At 50.5% G+C, this 12,645-nt stretch overlaps 1 protein-coding gene across 1 annotated transcript in view; it reads left to right on the top strand.

The window, feature by feature from the left end:
• Positions 1-277: 277 nt before the first annotated feature.
• Ube2ql1 (ubiquitin-conjugating enzyme E2Q family-like 1) overlaps positions 278-12,645 on the top strand; it is a 37,066-nt gene continuing 24,698 nt past the window's right edge. The window contains exon 1 of the mRNA NM_001145162.1: positions 278-1,617. Within this exon, the coding sequence (NP_001138634.1) occupies positions 835-1,617 (783 nt within the window). The 5' untranslated portion in view covers positions 278-834. The remainder of the gene's footprint in view (positions 1,618-12,645) is intronic.

Below are 12,645 nucleotides of genomic sequence, written 5' to 3'. Positions count from 1 at the left end.
CCCGGACCTCAAACACAGCATTCAGGTTTTAGGGTCCCAAAGAATGCAGTGATTCTGAGAGACCCTATTAGCACGCTCAGGCCAGCCCTCCCCTGGCTCCCCAGCGCACGCAGCTAGCACGCAGCCAGGAGAAAATGGTGCGGGCGCGTACCGCTGTCTCCCCCCAGCGGCCGTGCGTGTGTCGCCGCAGGAACCTGGCGGCGGGGGTGGCTCGGTGCAGTCAAGCCCGCGGCTCCGCCCCGCGCTCCCCCTCCCGGCCGGCAGTGCCGCCCCCTCCGCGCCGGGCTCGGCTCAGACGGAGCAGCCGCCTCTGCAATGTCAGCAGCCGCAGCGGCGGCGGCAACGAGAGCGGCAGTGGCCCGGGCCCCGCGGTAGCCGCCAGCGCAGCACGGCCCGGCAGGCGCACAGCGCGACTCCACGGCCACCTCGCTGTCTCCGGGGCACCGCGGGCGGTTGTGCGCGCCGCGGTGCAGCTCTTAGACTCGGGACCAGCGGGTCTGCGGCCGCGCACAAAGGACCACGGACACCCGGCGTCCGGGGACTGCGCCCAGGGACCGGCCAGGAACAGCAGCTGAGCCGCGTCTCCACGCCTCCCCTCCCTGGGCTACCGGAGCCCTTGCCCGAGAAGACCCGTCATATGACAGCGGCGACAAGGCGGCCAGCGAGCGCTGGTACTGCCCGCTCCGCTGCGCCACGGCCGCCGGCTCCTAAGGTGGCCCTCGCCGCGCCCCACTAAGCGGTCGTCTGCCTCCCCCCCACAAGCCCCGTGCGTCCCAGCTATCCGGCTCGGGGAACAGGAGCCCCGGCAAGCCCCTCGCCAGAGCCGAGCCTAAGATGGCCACGCTGCTCCGTAAAATCGGGCTCATTCGCCTGCACAACCGGGACACCGAGGACCCCAAGCACCACCACAACCACCGTGGCGGAGGCGGCGGCCAGCAGAGCGCATCGCTGCGCGGCAAAGGTGGTGGTAAGAGCAGCGGCCACAAGCAGCAGCAGCAACAGCAGCACCCCGGGGGCTCAGGCGACGCCAGCCCGGGGCCCGGCAAGGGCAAGAGTAAGCGCGCGGCGGAACTGGCCGCGCGCGACAAGCAGCCGCAGCCAGCCGCGGGGGCGGCGGGGGCGGCGGGCGCCGGGGGCCCCCGGGAGCGGGCGGCGGGCGCCAGGGCGGGGCCGGGCCCCGCGGTGGCCGCGGCGGCGGCGGGCGGCAGCCTAGTGCCCGCGGCGCGCCAGCAGCACTGCACACAGGTGCGCAGCCGGCGGCTCATGAAGGAGCTCCAGGACATCGCGCGCCTCAGCGACCGCTTCATCTCGGTGGAGCTGGTAAACGAGAACCTCTTCGACTGGAACGTGAAGCTGCACCAGGTGGACAAGGACTCGGTGCTGTGGCAGGACATGAAGGAGACCAACACAGAGTTCATCCTGCTCAACCTCACCTTCCCCGATAACTTCCCCTTCTCGCCGCCCTTCATGCGGGTGCTCAGCCCGCGACTGGAGAACGGCTACGTGCTGGACGGAGGCGCCATCTGCATGGAGCTGCTCACGCCGCGCGGCTGGTCCAGCGCCTACACGGTGGAGGCCGTCATGCGCCAGTTTGCTGCCAGCCTGGTCAAGGGCCAGGTAAGACGGCCAGGAGCAGAGGCCCGGGTTGGGTGGGGAGTTCGAGGCTAGGCCTGAGATGGAAAGCGATGTTTGACCCCTCTAGGCGTAGGTGAGAACTGGCCCAGATCCTCCCGAACAAGCCTGCCAGGGACGCTTCGCCCCACCTCCTCCGCTTCTTTTCGTAAAGGATTTCTCCCTGCCTGTTTCTGTACCTGGTCTCTATACCTGACACTGATTCTACTAGAACCGCGGTGCTCTCCGGTTGTCAGTTCTCTTGCTTTCTCCCAGGTCCTCTCTCCCTTTCTTCTACTTTGCTTCAGGTTAACCTTCGGTCCTTCTTCCCTCCAACCCCTCTCCTAGCCCTCCTTTTCCCCTTTTCCACCCTCCTAAAGTCTCCCATACTTTTCCTGCCCCGCTCCACCTCTCCTCTCCAGTCTGCTTAGGTGTTCTCTAGTCAGTGTAATTGTCTCGAAGGTGTGAACTTTTCCTGAAGCCCAGAATCTAAGTGTCCAGCCCAGTACATCACACTCAGACACACACGTGAGCACGCGCGCGCGCACACACACACACACACACACACACACACACACACACACACACAGCGGGGCGGCGCGGGGAGGGGGGGCTCTTCTTCAAACCTCTCAGGTGGGCTCTGTTTAGACCAAGGCAGCTGCCTGCTGCTAAGCTCTCCCTCGCCCCATCATCCCCCCCCACCCCCGTTCCAGCAGCCATCCTTGTAAAGGTGAAAGTTCTCACGGAAAGCTCTATCCAGGCAGAAGTCTGTTTGAGTCCTTCCTGGTGGTTAGATCAGGCCAGACTCCATCCAGGGAAAGCTGCTGCGGCCAGCCCCCCTCCCAGCCTAGTACTTGCCCCTTCAAGGAACATTTCTGGGACAGATGGTGAGCCGCTGTGTCTTTCAGACCTTGCTGCTTTTCTTTGCTTCCTGTGGCCCCCCTATTGGGGTTGGGGGGAGGGAGTTTCAAAGCTAAAGATTCAACCAAGCACAGACAGGAGTGCTGAGCAGGTCACCTGAGCATTCTCAGCTATTGCACCACAGGGCTTCCTCACAGACAAGCAACCCCCAGACTTACAGGGGAAATCGATTTTCTGAGATATGCCTCCCACCCGGGTGCAGGGAAGGAAGGGCAAGATGGTTTTGTTCTCTCATGTGATATGCTGTTGGCCACATTCAAATCTGCAGCGGGCATTTCCTAAAGTTGACCCTTACAGCGTCTTTTTATCAAATCCCATTGCTATCTGGCAGGGGCATCTTCCATAGTTACAGAGAATTCTCATTTTCTTTAAAAACACCCCCCAATGACCTCCACGTGTGCTTTCTACAGTCAGCTTATCAGAAGCAATCATTTCTTTCCCGGTGCCTGCCTCTGCCCCTTTCGTGGCAGGGTACACCACACTCATCAAATGCAGCTCATTCTGCCCATTCCTTTCAAGGCTGAACCCCGCAATTAAAAACAAACAAACAAACAAACAAAAAACAACTTCAACAAAAAGGTCACTGCATCCTGAGTTATCAGGAGTCAGGCTCCTAGCAGGAGGACCCAGGGGCTCTAGAGCAGGTGCTGTGACGCCAGTTTATGAAACACTGGCCTAACTACAGTGTGAGTGTGTGTGTGTGTGAGTGTGTGTGTGTGTGTGTGTGTGTGTGTGTGTGTGTGTGTGTGTGTGTGTGTCGGATCATGTGCCACTAAGAGGGAGCCTCAGCTTCCTTTTCGATGGGGCTTATCTGAATGCAGTGGGGGGATGGTCCTCAGAAATGCCATGCTCATTTGATTTTTCAGTCAGCTCTTCAGAGAAGATGGTTTGGAAGGTGGGAGGCGTGTTGTTTGCCCCCATAGACTCAAGTCTGTAGCATTGTGGACTTGGGTGATTTAGCCTCCAGTATGCATGCTGAGCTCCAGAGAAATAATGGTTTTAAATGGCTAAGTGGGCTTGCAAAGGGAAATTTCTTGATAAATGGTTTTTACCATTCTTACTTAATGCTGTGAATGGCAGCGTCCCTCGGTGCCCTGCTTCTTCCAGGACTTGCTGCGTGTCCATGTTCTTTCTCTTTGCAACCCCAAACTGAGAGTCACTGAAGATGAGAGGATTTCTCACTGAAAACAGCAACGTTTTCCTCATCAATTTGATAAGCCAGGAGCCTCCGTTCCTTCCACCTAGTAGGTCATGTTGTACTGTCTGACGGATGTGGTACTTATGACATGATGGCCAAGGCTTGGGACTTTTTAGAACAGCAGTTTACTTTCTCTGTGTTTTCTATCCCCTGGTTTCAACATACCATTCTCCACATGAAATATTCAAGCACGGTGAAAGACATGAAGAGGTGGATAGTCATTAAAGTTTCAGGGGCTTGGGTATGACAGAGTGGCAGTATCTCTGGTAACCTGAGGACTGTGACGTGCTCATTCCTTTGCAGACCCATCACCCGAGGGCTGGCCACTCCATGTGCGGCAGTTCCCGAGTTATTTTCATAGTTAGAAGTGATGTGCTTTGGACCCATCCACATACCTAATTAGCTATTCAAAGGAAGCAGGGCTGCTACCCACCCTGTGATTACTTTAAAGAGCCGTGATACTCTGTCCTATTTGTTTACATTTCATTTTGGGGCGCATCTTCTTAAGCTGCAGTTAGGTCTACAAAGTCAAAAAGCTCAGGTTTGTACTCTAGCTGAAGAATTCAGGGATTTCATGAGGCTTTCTCTGGGCTGAATATGTGCCCTCATGTTACCAGAGTGGCTTTCATGTCGCATTGTGGATTATTCTAAATTAAATGAATACGTTTGTCTCTTATATGCTATATTCTGGATACATAGAAACAAAAGCCTCTTACTTTTTTATAACTAAATTAAAGGATTCTAAATAGAGACATTCTACTCCCCCCCCACACACACACACACAAGATTGTGTGGACATGGAACTGAAGGTGATTCTCTTGCATCAGCCTCCTGACTGTTGAGGTTACAGGTGTGTCCCTGCGCATGCAGCAGGAGAGGGTTTAGGCAACACATGGTTCTCTACTGTTGGTTGAACAGTTTCTGGGCCTTTCAAACAGCCAGAGCAAGTGTTTAGAGCTTTTAGAGATGCATTTTCCTCCTCTGCCACACACATAGCCTTAAGAACACAATTCAAAGCTCCAGTATGACAATGTTGCCATTAGAAGGCTTTCAGAGTTTTGTCTTTGAGCTGGAGGAACTGCAGAGGCAGCACAGAGCTGTGCTAACTGGCCTCACAAGCAGTAACCTCTGTATTCTGAGAACAAACCCTGCAAGCCTAGGCCACCTGACTCCCAAGAGTGAGGAGAAATGCCTGTCACAGAGGTCTACGGGCTTACCAGTGTCTCCAAGTGGGGACAGATAGCCCACCTACTGCCGCAGATAAAAGGCACTTGATTATGCCCTAACTCAGGGTTCTCCTCCAGCACTGACACACCTCCTGAGTGTCCCCATTTAATTAATTAGTGATGATCGTCATCAGAGAACCAGATGGCCCCTGAATGACAGTTCCTCTCCCTTCCTTGTCCCCTCGGAACAGAAGTGACAGCAGCAGCTAGCATTTTCTGTTTCCAGTGCCACAGTCTGGTCCAGCCAAGCATAGAAGACACTAAACCTTCTTGGAATGAATTCTTTCTATGACCACCATACAGGAGTGGCAACAACCACTCCTTGGGATCTCCAGTTAGGGTTCTCATAAGAGATCAGAGTCATGAGCCAAAGGTGTGAAACGGCAGTCTCAGCTAGGCTACCTGAGTCCCTTGCTGCTTTCAGGTGGCAGGACTTTAGTTGTCACCTACATGACCATCACTGTCACCCTTGGCAAAGCAGCAGCAGCCAGCTTCCTGTAAAAGGTTTGCAGGCCCCTCAGGACCAAACTAACCTTGAGTCTTCATATTTGGATAACAGTTGATCAACAACTGCAAGAGTACCATGTTTCTAAGATCTTATTGATGCGGTGAGCTGGCTCCATCAGGTCTTTTATCACACTCACCTCTCGCTTGTCTCCCTAACTTCCCAGATCTACACCCCACATCCCCATCTCTCCCAGCTTCTTGTCTAATAACTTACTGTCTGATATGCTACTTATATATTCACGGGCCCATCAACTTGTCCCTGAATGACTTAGCAGAGGCTAAACCTTAAAGGAAATTGACTTTCCCTCCTGCAGAGGCTATAAGCTGCCAGTATCTTCTCAGCTAGGTATGGGAGCTCTTGACACGCCCCCCTCCTCCCATTGCTGGAATGTTTACTGGTTTGATCTGGTGCAGGTCTTGCAAAGGCAACCATGGCTGCTTTGAGTTTATGAGTGCAGGAATCCCATTGTGTCCAAAAGACATGGTTTCCATCCAGTCCTCCCTGACCTCTGGCGCGCTTTCTCTCTCTCTTTCTCCTTCTTTAGTGGTCGCTGAGCCTTGGTGGTTGGAGGGGGCACACAGATGTCCCATTTGTAGCTGACCCCTCAATAATCACTCTGTACATTGAATGGTTATCAGTTTTCATCCTAAATGCCCTCTGCCCAATCTTTTGGCATTTTAATACCATGTTTCTATTACCAATACTCACTCAGGAAAAGCAATATATATACGTGTGTGTGTGTGTGTGTGTGTGTGTGTGTGTGTGTACATATATATTCATATATCTTTAAAAACTAAATGTAAAGTTGGGTCATTTTCATAACCGCCCTGGAGCATCTGTGTGACCTGTAGACCTCAGGTTGGACACATCACACTGTGGCACCACTACAGAGTGTCTAAATCCAGGTACACACACAGAGTCACAAATATTACCTTCCTTAGACATCCTTTCCTTAGCCCTCCCTCCAGAACAGTGAACCAAGCAACAGCATTTGCTCATGGCTGCACAGATACACACCACTGTAAAAAAATCACCCAGGCCATCAGCCACTGGACTCCTCAAACTTATGGCTTCTAAGACACTGGATGTCCAAAGCTCTGTTGATTTGCAAAAGCTGTCATCTGGAGGTCGTAGTGGCTCCCATAGTAGACCTTCATTCCCTCACATCTCTGAAGGTCTTAGACAACAAAGGTCAAATATGCAATAGAGCCTGCTTCTCCCGAGGCCTCTGTCCTTGGCTTAAAGATGACATCTTTCCTCTTGGCTCTCACACCATTGTTCTTCCATGCATGCCTCTGTTCTGGTTTCTTATGATGATATTTGTCCTATTGCATCAGGGCCCATCCTGAGGACCCCACTTTAACCTGATAACCTCTTCAAGACCCTGCCTACAGATAAGGTCGTGTTCCCGGGTTCGGAGGGTGTGGGTTCCACGTTTAAACTGGGATGAGGGAGACATGCCCATTGCCAACCCATATGGGGATTTATTAACTATCTCAACATCTTAGTTCCAGAGAGCTTGCTGCTGGTTTGTCAAGCATCACGTGCCAGCCTGTAGAGGCACAGGATAGTAACTCTTGCCTGGGGTGCCAAGCAGAGAAATGCCAGTGCAGTCGAAGGGAAGCCAGGGAGCCTACCTCCTGAATAACGTTAAGTAGGGTCTGGGTAGCGAGTGTCTGATTCACCCCAAGAGAGAAGAGTTTTTAAGCTTATGAGTCACTGTGTTGTTTTGTCCTGGGTTGCGTGGAAGGGACAGAGATAATTACCAACGACAGTGACTCTGCAGCTTGAACTATCGATATGCCCAACTACTTGGAGGGAAAAAAATAGCTACTTGTTCTCCTATCAAGTAGGGCAGGCAGAAGGACACCAATGGGACTTTGCAGCCTAAAATTAGCCCCATACCAATCCCAGTGCTCCGCCCCCGGCACCTAGCACAGTTAATAATAGGAGCTGCCGCCTCTCTGCCTTGGGAGTCCAGAGAACTGGAGTTGCCTACAACAGATGCTAGTGAGTATTTGCTTACCTTTCTGATTTAACTGAAAGGAGGGATTTTTCTGTTTGAAGAGACAGCATGTAGGTGCCGTTGTGTAATGGGATACCAAGTTGAAATCTGAGAGTAACACGGCCTACCTAAGACTCCAGCATCTCCTGCACGTCTCCTCTTTTCTCCCAGGGAGTGATTCTCCTGAACCCAAGTTGAAAGGTAGAAACAACCTAGTACCCTACCACATTGGGGACAAATACAGAACCAGCCACAGTGGCCGTTGCTTACCTTGGTGTTTGCGTTTTTTGTAATTGCTTGGAAAAGTACATATTCATAGAGTATGCACAGACCTAGCAATGGACAATTCCCGGATGTGCACAGGGACTTAAGTGTGAAGCACCTAGTTTCCTACTGCTCTAAATGACATTTTCAAAGATAACATCCAACTTAAGCCTGGATGGGAAGCCTACTTGTTCTTCTGATGTGTTTCATTGCTAAGAAGCCAAAAGAGAGAAGTTTCCAACAACCCACCAAGAACCGTAATGGCAGCTGTACTTCCAGCAGGGGCTGTCTTTCCCTGGTGAGTGGCTCAGATGACCTAATAGTTCCTCATTGCCACCTGGGTGACTGGACTATGGTTTGATTGATTAGCTATTTACTCCTTGTCCCCCACATCAGTCCGTCGGCACCCACTTGCCAAGGGTCTACCATGATTTATAAGAAGCTCACTCTTGTCTTTCCTGTGTATCTTTTCTCTACTCTATGAGTTGCCCCTGGTTCTTTTCATGATGTGTTAATCCTGTGAATCTCAAAGGAATCCTGTGAGCAGGGACGGACAGACAGACACCAGGGGCACCAAGGAAGAAGGAGGTTTAGGAACATTTGGGAGGAAAGGCTCACAGTTGAGGGGTTGGTGAGGCTGTGAGAGCGAGGAAGGAGCTGGTGAGGAATGCCCTTCCTCAAGCAGCAAGGCAGCTGTATTCAGGGGACACATACATGGCGGGAATCATCATGTGTGCTCTCCCAGGCTCCGATCTGTCCACATCCTTCACTCCCACACACACACACCATTTCCACGACGGTGTCTCTTTGGCTCAGACATTAAGAACTTTCCAGAGCACAGCCAGAGTCCCCTAGGACTGCTTACCACAGAGGTGATTCTCTGTTTTTCATGGCCCCCTCTGGGGTCCCACCAGCTCTTTCTCCTGGAATGCCTTCTGGCTTTGTTCACCAGAAGAGCCCCTGTCCATCCTTCAGAGCTCTGCCAACATGCCAGAGCTCCTCCAGCCACTGCAGTGGCTTCCTCTGTGAACACTGACGGTCAAACTCTCCTTTCCTTCATTGTATTTTCCTTGTCTTCACGGTGCCTGTCTACCTGAGCAGACCCCCCCCCCACACCCTTCACTTCCCCAACTGCAGTATAGCCTAATGATGAGGATGTGCATCAAGTGCCTCTGTTGTCAGTGAAGGGAGATTGTAGGTAGGCAAATTCAATGGTGGCCATCCTGGGCCTTTATTGCTTTGAGAGTCCAGTCCCTGAGACCTGGTCTATTGCTCTGAGCATTAGAAGCCAAAGACTTAATGGCTCTGACCTCGCTTATTAGAGGCTCTCTATGGACATTAACTCCCAGCTCCTTGCAGCTGCCATGAACCCTTAGCCTCTATCAGCAGTGAGCAGTCACAGAAGACAATGGCAAGCAGAAGCAGGTGGTGCTTTCTGGTCTTATAGGCACAGTGTGGGCCTTAGATGCTGGACCCTCAGTGGTATGCATGGTGGAAGTGTGACAGCTCCGAGAGGTCTGTGGTGTCTTGGTGCTCAGCCCTTGACAGCGACTATTGCAGCTTTCAGACCCAGGGTGCCTGAGATCTCTAGCCCTTTGGTATCTTCCAGAAGCCAAGTCCTGCAGCTTCTCGTCTTCAGCCCTCTGTCATTTCTGCTCCCTGTACTTCTGCCCCAGAAAGTCACTCCGATGCATCAGCTGTTCTCTCGGTCCTATTACAGCTGTGGCCCAAATTGCTACACCTTCCTATCTTCATGTTACCAGCCCAGCCCACTGGACTCATGATAAAGATCAAACGTAGGCAAGGGAAGGCTGCTGAGAAATGCCTTTCATCGCCCAGATGTTGATTGTCCGGATGTTGGACAGAGGCTTCTCCTAGCTGACTCCAGAGTGAGGAAGCAGCCCCCGCACTGATAGCCAGAAAGGTAATTTGGTAAGACCACCCGCCAGTCATAGTCCTGGATGCAAATGAAAGGTTACATTTATACCAGATCACTATGGTCCCTCATGCAAATCGATGACTGTTTGTACCAACTATCAGGCTCCTCCTGGGCCATTGAAGGAAGTGCTTCACCTCTAACCTAAGCAAAAATAGACTACAGGGTCATCTAGAGCTCTCCACAGCCTGTACTAGCAAAAAGCATGAAGGGAGCTGTTTTTTAAACCATCTCTGGCAGAAAGCAGCTGTGACTGCCGTGTAGCTTCCTCAAGGTGTCATGGAGTGTTCAAAGCAGCCAATGCTAGTGTGAGGACTGTCCAGCAGGCTGCTTGGCTGACCATACTGGGCTTAAAGCGTCTGCATCTGGGGCATGGGATACTAAGTATCTAGCAGCTGTCAATCGCAGAGTTAAACTGTCCCAGCACTTTAGTTTATTTAAAAGAAAGATAAACATTAGGAGGAAGATTACAGTAAAGACTTCTCATTGAGAGTATTTAACGGTGCTCTGACTACCTAGTAACCATTCACACTGTTACCCCAGGGAGCACGGGTCCCTCTAATTGGTCCTATTTCCTATTAGCTAGATGTTTGCTGGGTTTTCTATGGATCAATTCGTTAAATCCTGGTAGGAAACTGGGGGTCTCCGGTGAGTTCACACATGCCAGAGGCAAAGAGGAGAAAGGGCCAGGGCTGAGCCACACCATCAAATGCTCCAGGGCCACACCCATCCATTCTAGTGGGCAGCAAGAGGCACCTAACCAAATGCCATACAAAGCTGTTTACCATGCATGACTGTGGGTGGTATAGTGGCCTTCACAGAGTGCCCAGGTCACTTTCACTCTCAGGACTGAATCATAAGGACATAGGCAGTGTGTCCATCATACTGGAATCATGGCTCTGAGGTATAAGCAAAGCCCACATTCCACAGAACTTGTTGCGCCCATGGTGAGAACAGTAAACATGCTTTAATTCTTTGAAACTGTAAAAGAAAGATGATTATCACCGTTTTATTTCTTCTCTGTACAAAAAAGAAAGGCATTTTAAAGGTTCTGAAAATAACTCAAGAATGGAGTGCTTTTTAAAGATAATTACCACATTGGTAAAATCAGTAAGGTTGGAGAAATTACTACTTTAAATATAATTTCTGTAAAATAAATACCAATTCCCCGTCATAATATTTGGCAAGCATTTCCCCTCACCCCCAGAAAAAAAAATGTTAGATTTTTGATGAGAGAGATAAGAAAATTCTATTATTATACTGATAAGATCACACTTCAAGTTAAATTGTGCCCGCCCCATTCAGGAATAGCAAAGAAAAAAAATCTCCAGATAAACGCCATTGGGGGTGCTTTCTGATTTTAATCTTGAAAATCAGACTTTTCAAAATTCAGAATATAGAGTGACAAATGTTCCTTTATCATGGCAGTGGTGAATAATGGCTTTTGGGGGATGGTATTTGAAGCTGCTGGGAACACAACTGTTAGAACCTTGATTCTGCCCTCCTAACACCCAGGGTGACTTCTGAGAGTCAGGAGCCATGTGATGTGACTTCCTGGAAGAAGGTAGCTGGAAATTGGGTGTAATTGTATCAAATGCATATTGATTGCTGCAAGAATTTATTTGTTTGGGGTCCTGGGAGGTTAATGGCATACCTTGTTAACACGCCTTCCTGGCAAAGAGGAAATAGAGCTGTTGCAGGAGAAACCTACCAAGAATGCAGTTTGTTACAAGTTTACAGGGATTGTAGGTGACTGGACATTGTAAGCCTATGAAACATCGCTTTGAACGAGTCATCAGAGTATCTCTTTAAAAATACTATTTTCTATTCCTTTCCTTGGAAGATATGTAGAATAGTACTGGGTTTTTGTTGGTTTGTTTTGTTGTTTTTTGTTTGTTTTTGTTTTTGTGAAGGAGGGGTGCATGCATGGCAGGGAGAGGCAGAAGACCATCCCAGGTCTCATTCTTCAGAGTTCATTAAGACAGAAACAAAAACAAAACAAACAAACAAAACCAGTCTCTCTTCACTAACTTGGAACTCACCAAATAATCATCACATAGGCTAGTCTGGCTGGCAAAAGAACCCTTGGGAAGCTGCCTGTCTCTTGTTTCCCAGTGCTAGGGCCTAGGGCTCCATCTCAGGTCGTCAATATGGCAAGGCAAGCATAGTGGCAGCTACTCTACCTCCTCTTGTAATTGCCTGCAGGTGTCTGAGGACTTGTTGTGGAGTAAGTGCCCAACACCCTTCCCATCTCCCCCGCCTCCCCCTTTCTTCTTGTCCTTCCTTTCCCTTAAGGTTGGCCTGGAGGAGGGAGAGGGCAAAAAGGAGATTTCTGGCCCATGGTAGCAAGTTCGTGTTCTCCAGGGACAGCATCTGCATTTCATGTACAGGACAAGTGTCCTGCGCATAAACCGACACTAAGGGCTTCTGAGCGCAGCCCTGTGCACGGTGCCCTCCGAGTGTTATACAGCATGAGAGTAAGAGCACTCAGATAAGAAAATGTTTCTAACTGTATCCACCCATAAGACCACATAAGACTTTAAGGACATTAATAAATAAAAAATAACCTGGTAACAAGCAAGCTTGAACTCTGCTGAATTGGATTAGGGTGATGATTCTATTAGTAATTTTCTTTTAAAAGGATCCTGCCATCAGCCTTTTCATTAACAGGAGAGATGGAAGTCTCCTGGTTACTCCTAAGGATCAGGCAAGGAGAGACAGAGATCCCTGGGACCTCTCCCCACAACACATGGCCCCTGTAAGGTCACCTACACAGAAGACTGCTTTTAGAAGCACTGAATAAAATGCATGAGCAAACTGTCATGGTTGGCTACAGTGGCTACATTTGTAGCTGCAGTCACTACATTTGTAACATGATGAGCTGAGCTATGAGGTTAGACAACACTCTGCTAGCACACTCTCAGGGCTGAGAGGCACAGCCATCAGTCCCCAGGTCTCACAGTCATGAGCCTCTGC

Source organism: Mus musculus, chromosome 13, assembly GCF_000001635.26.
Source record: "Mus musculus strain C57BL/6J chromosome 13, GRCm38.p6 C57BL/6J".
NCBI lineage: Eukaryota > Metazoa > Chordata > Mammalia > Rodentia > Muridae > Mus > Mus musculus.
Note: the sequence above shows the minus strand (reverse complement) of the source record. Positions and strands in the feature narration are given on the sequence as shown.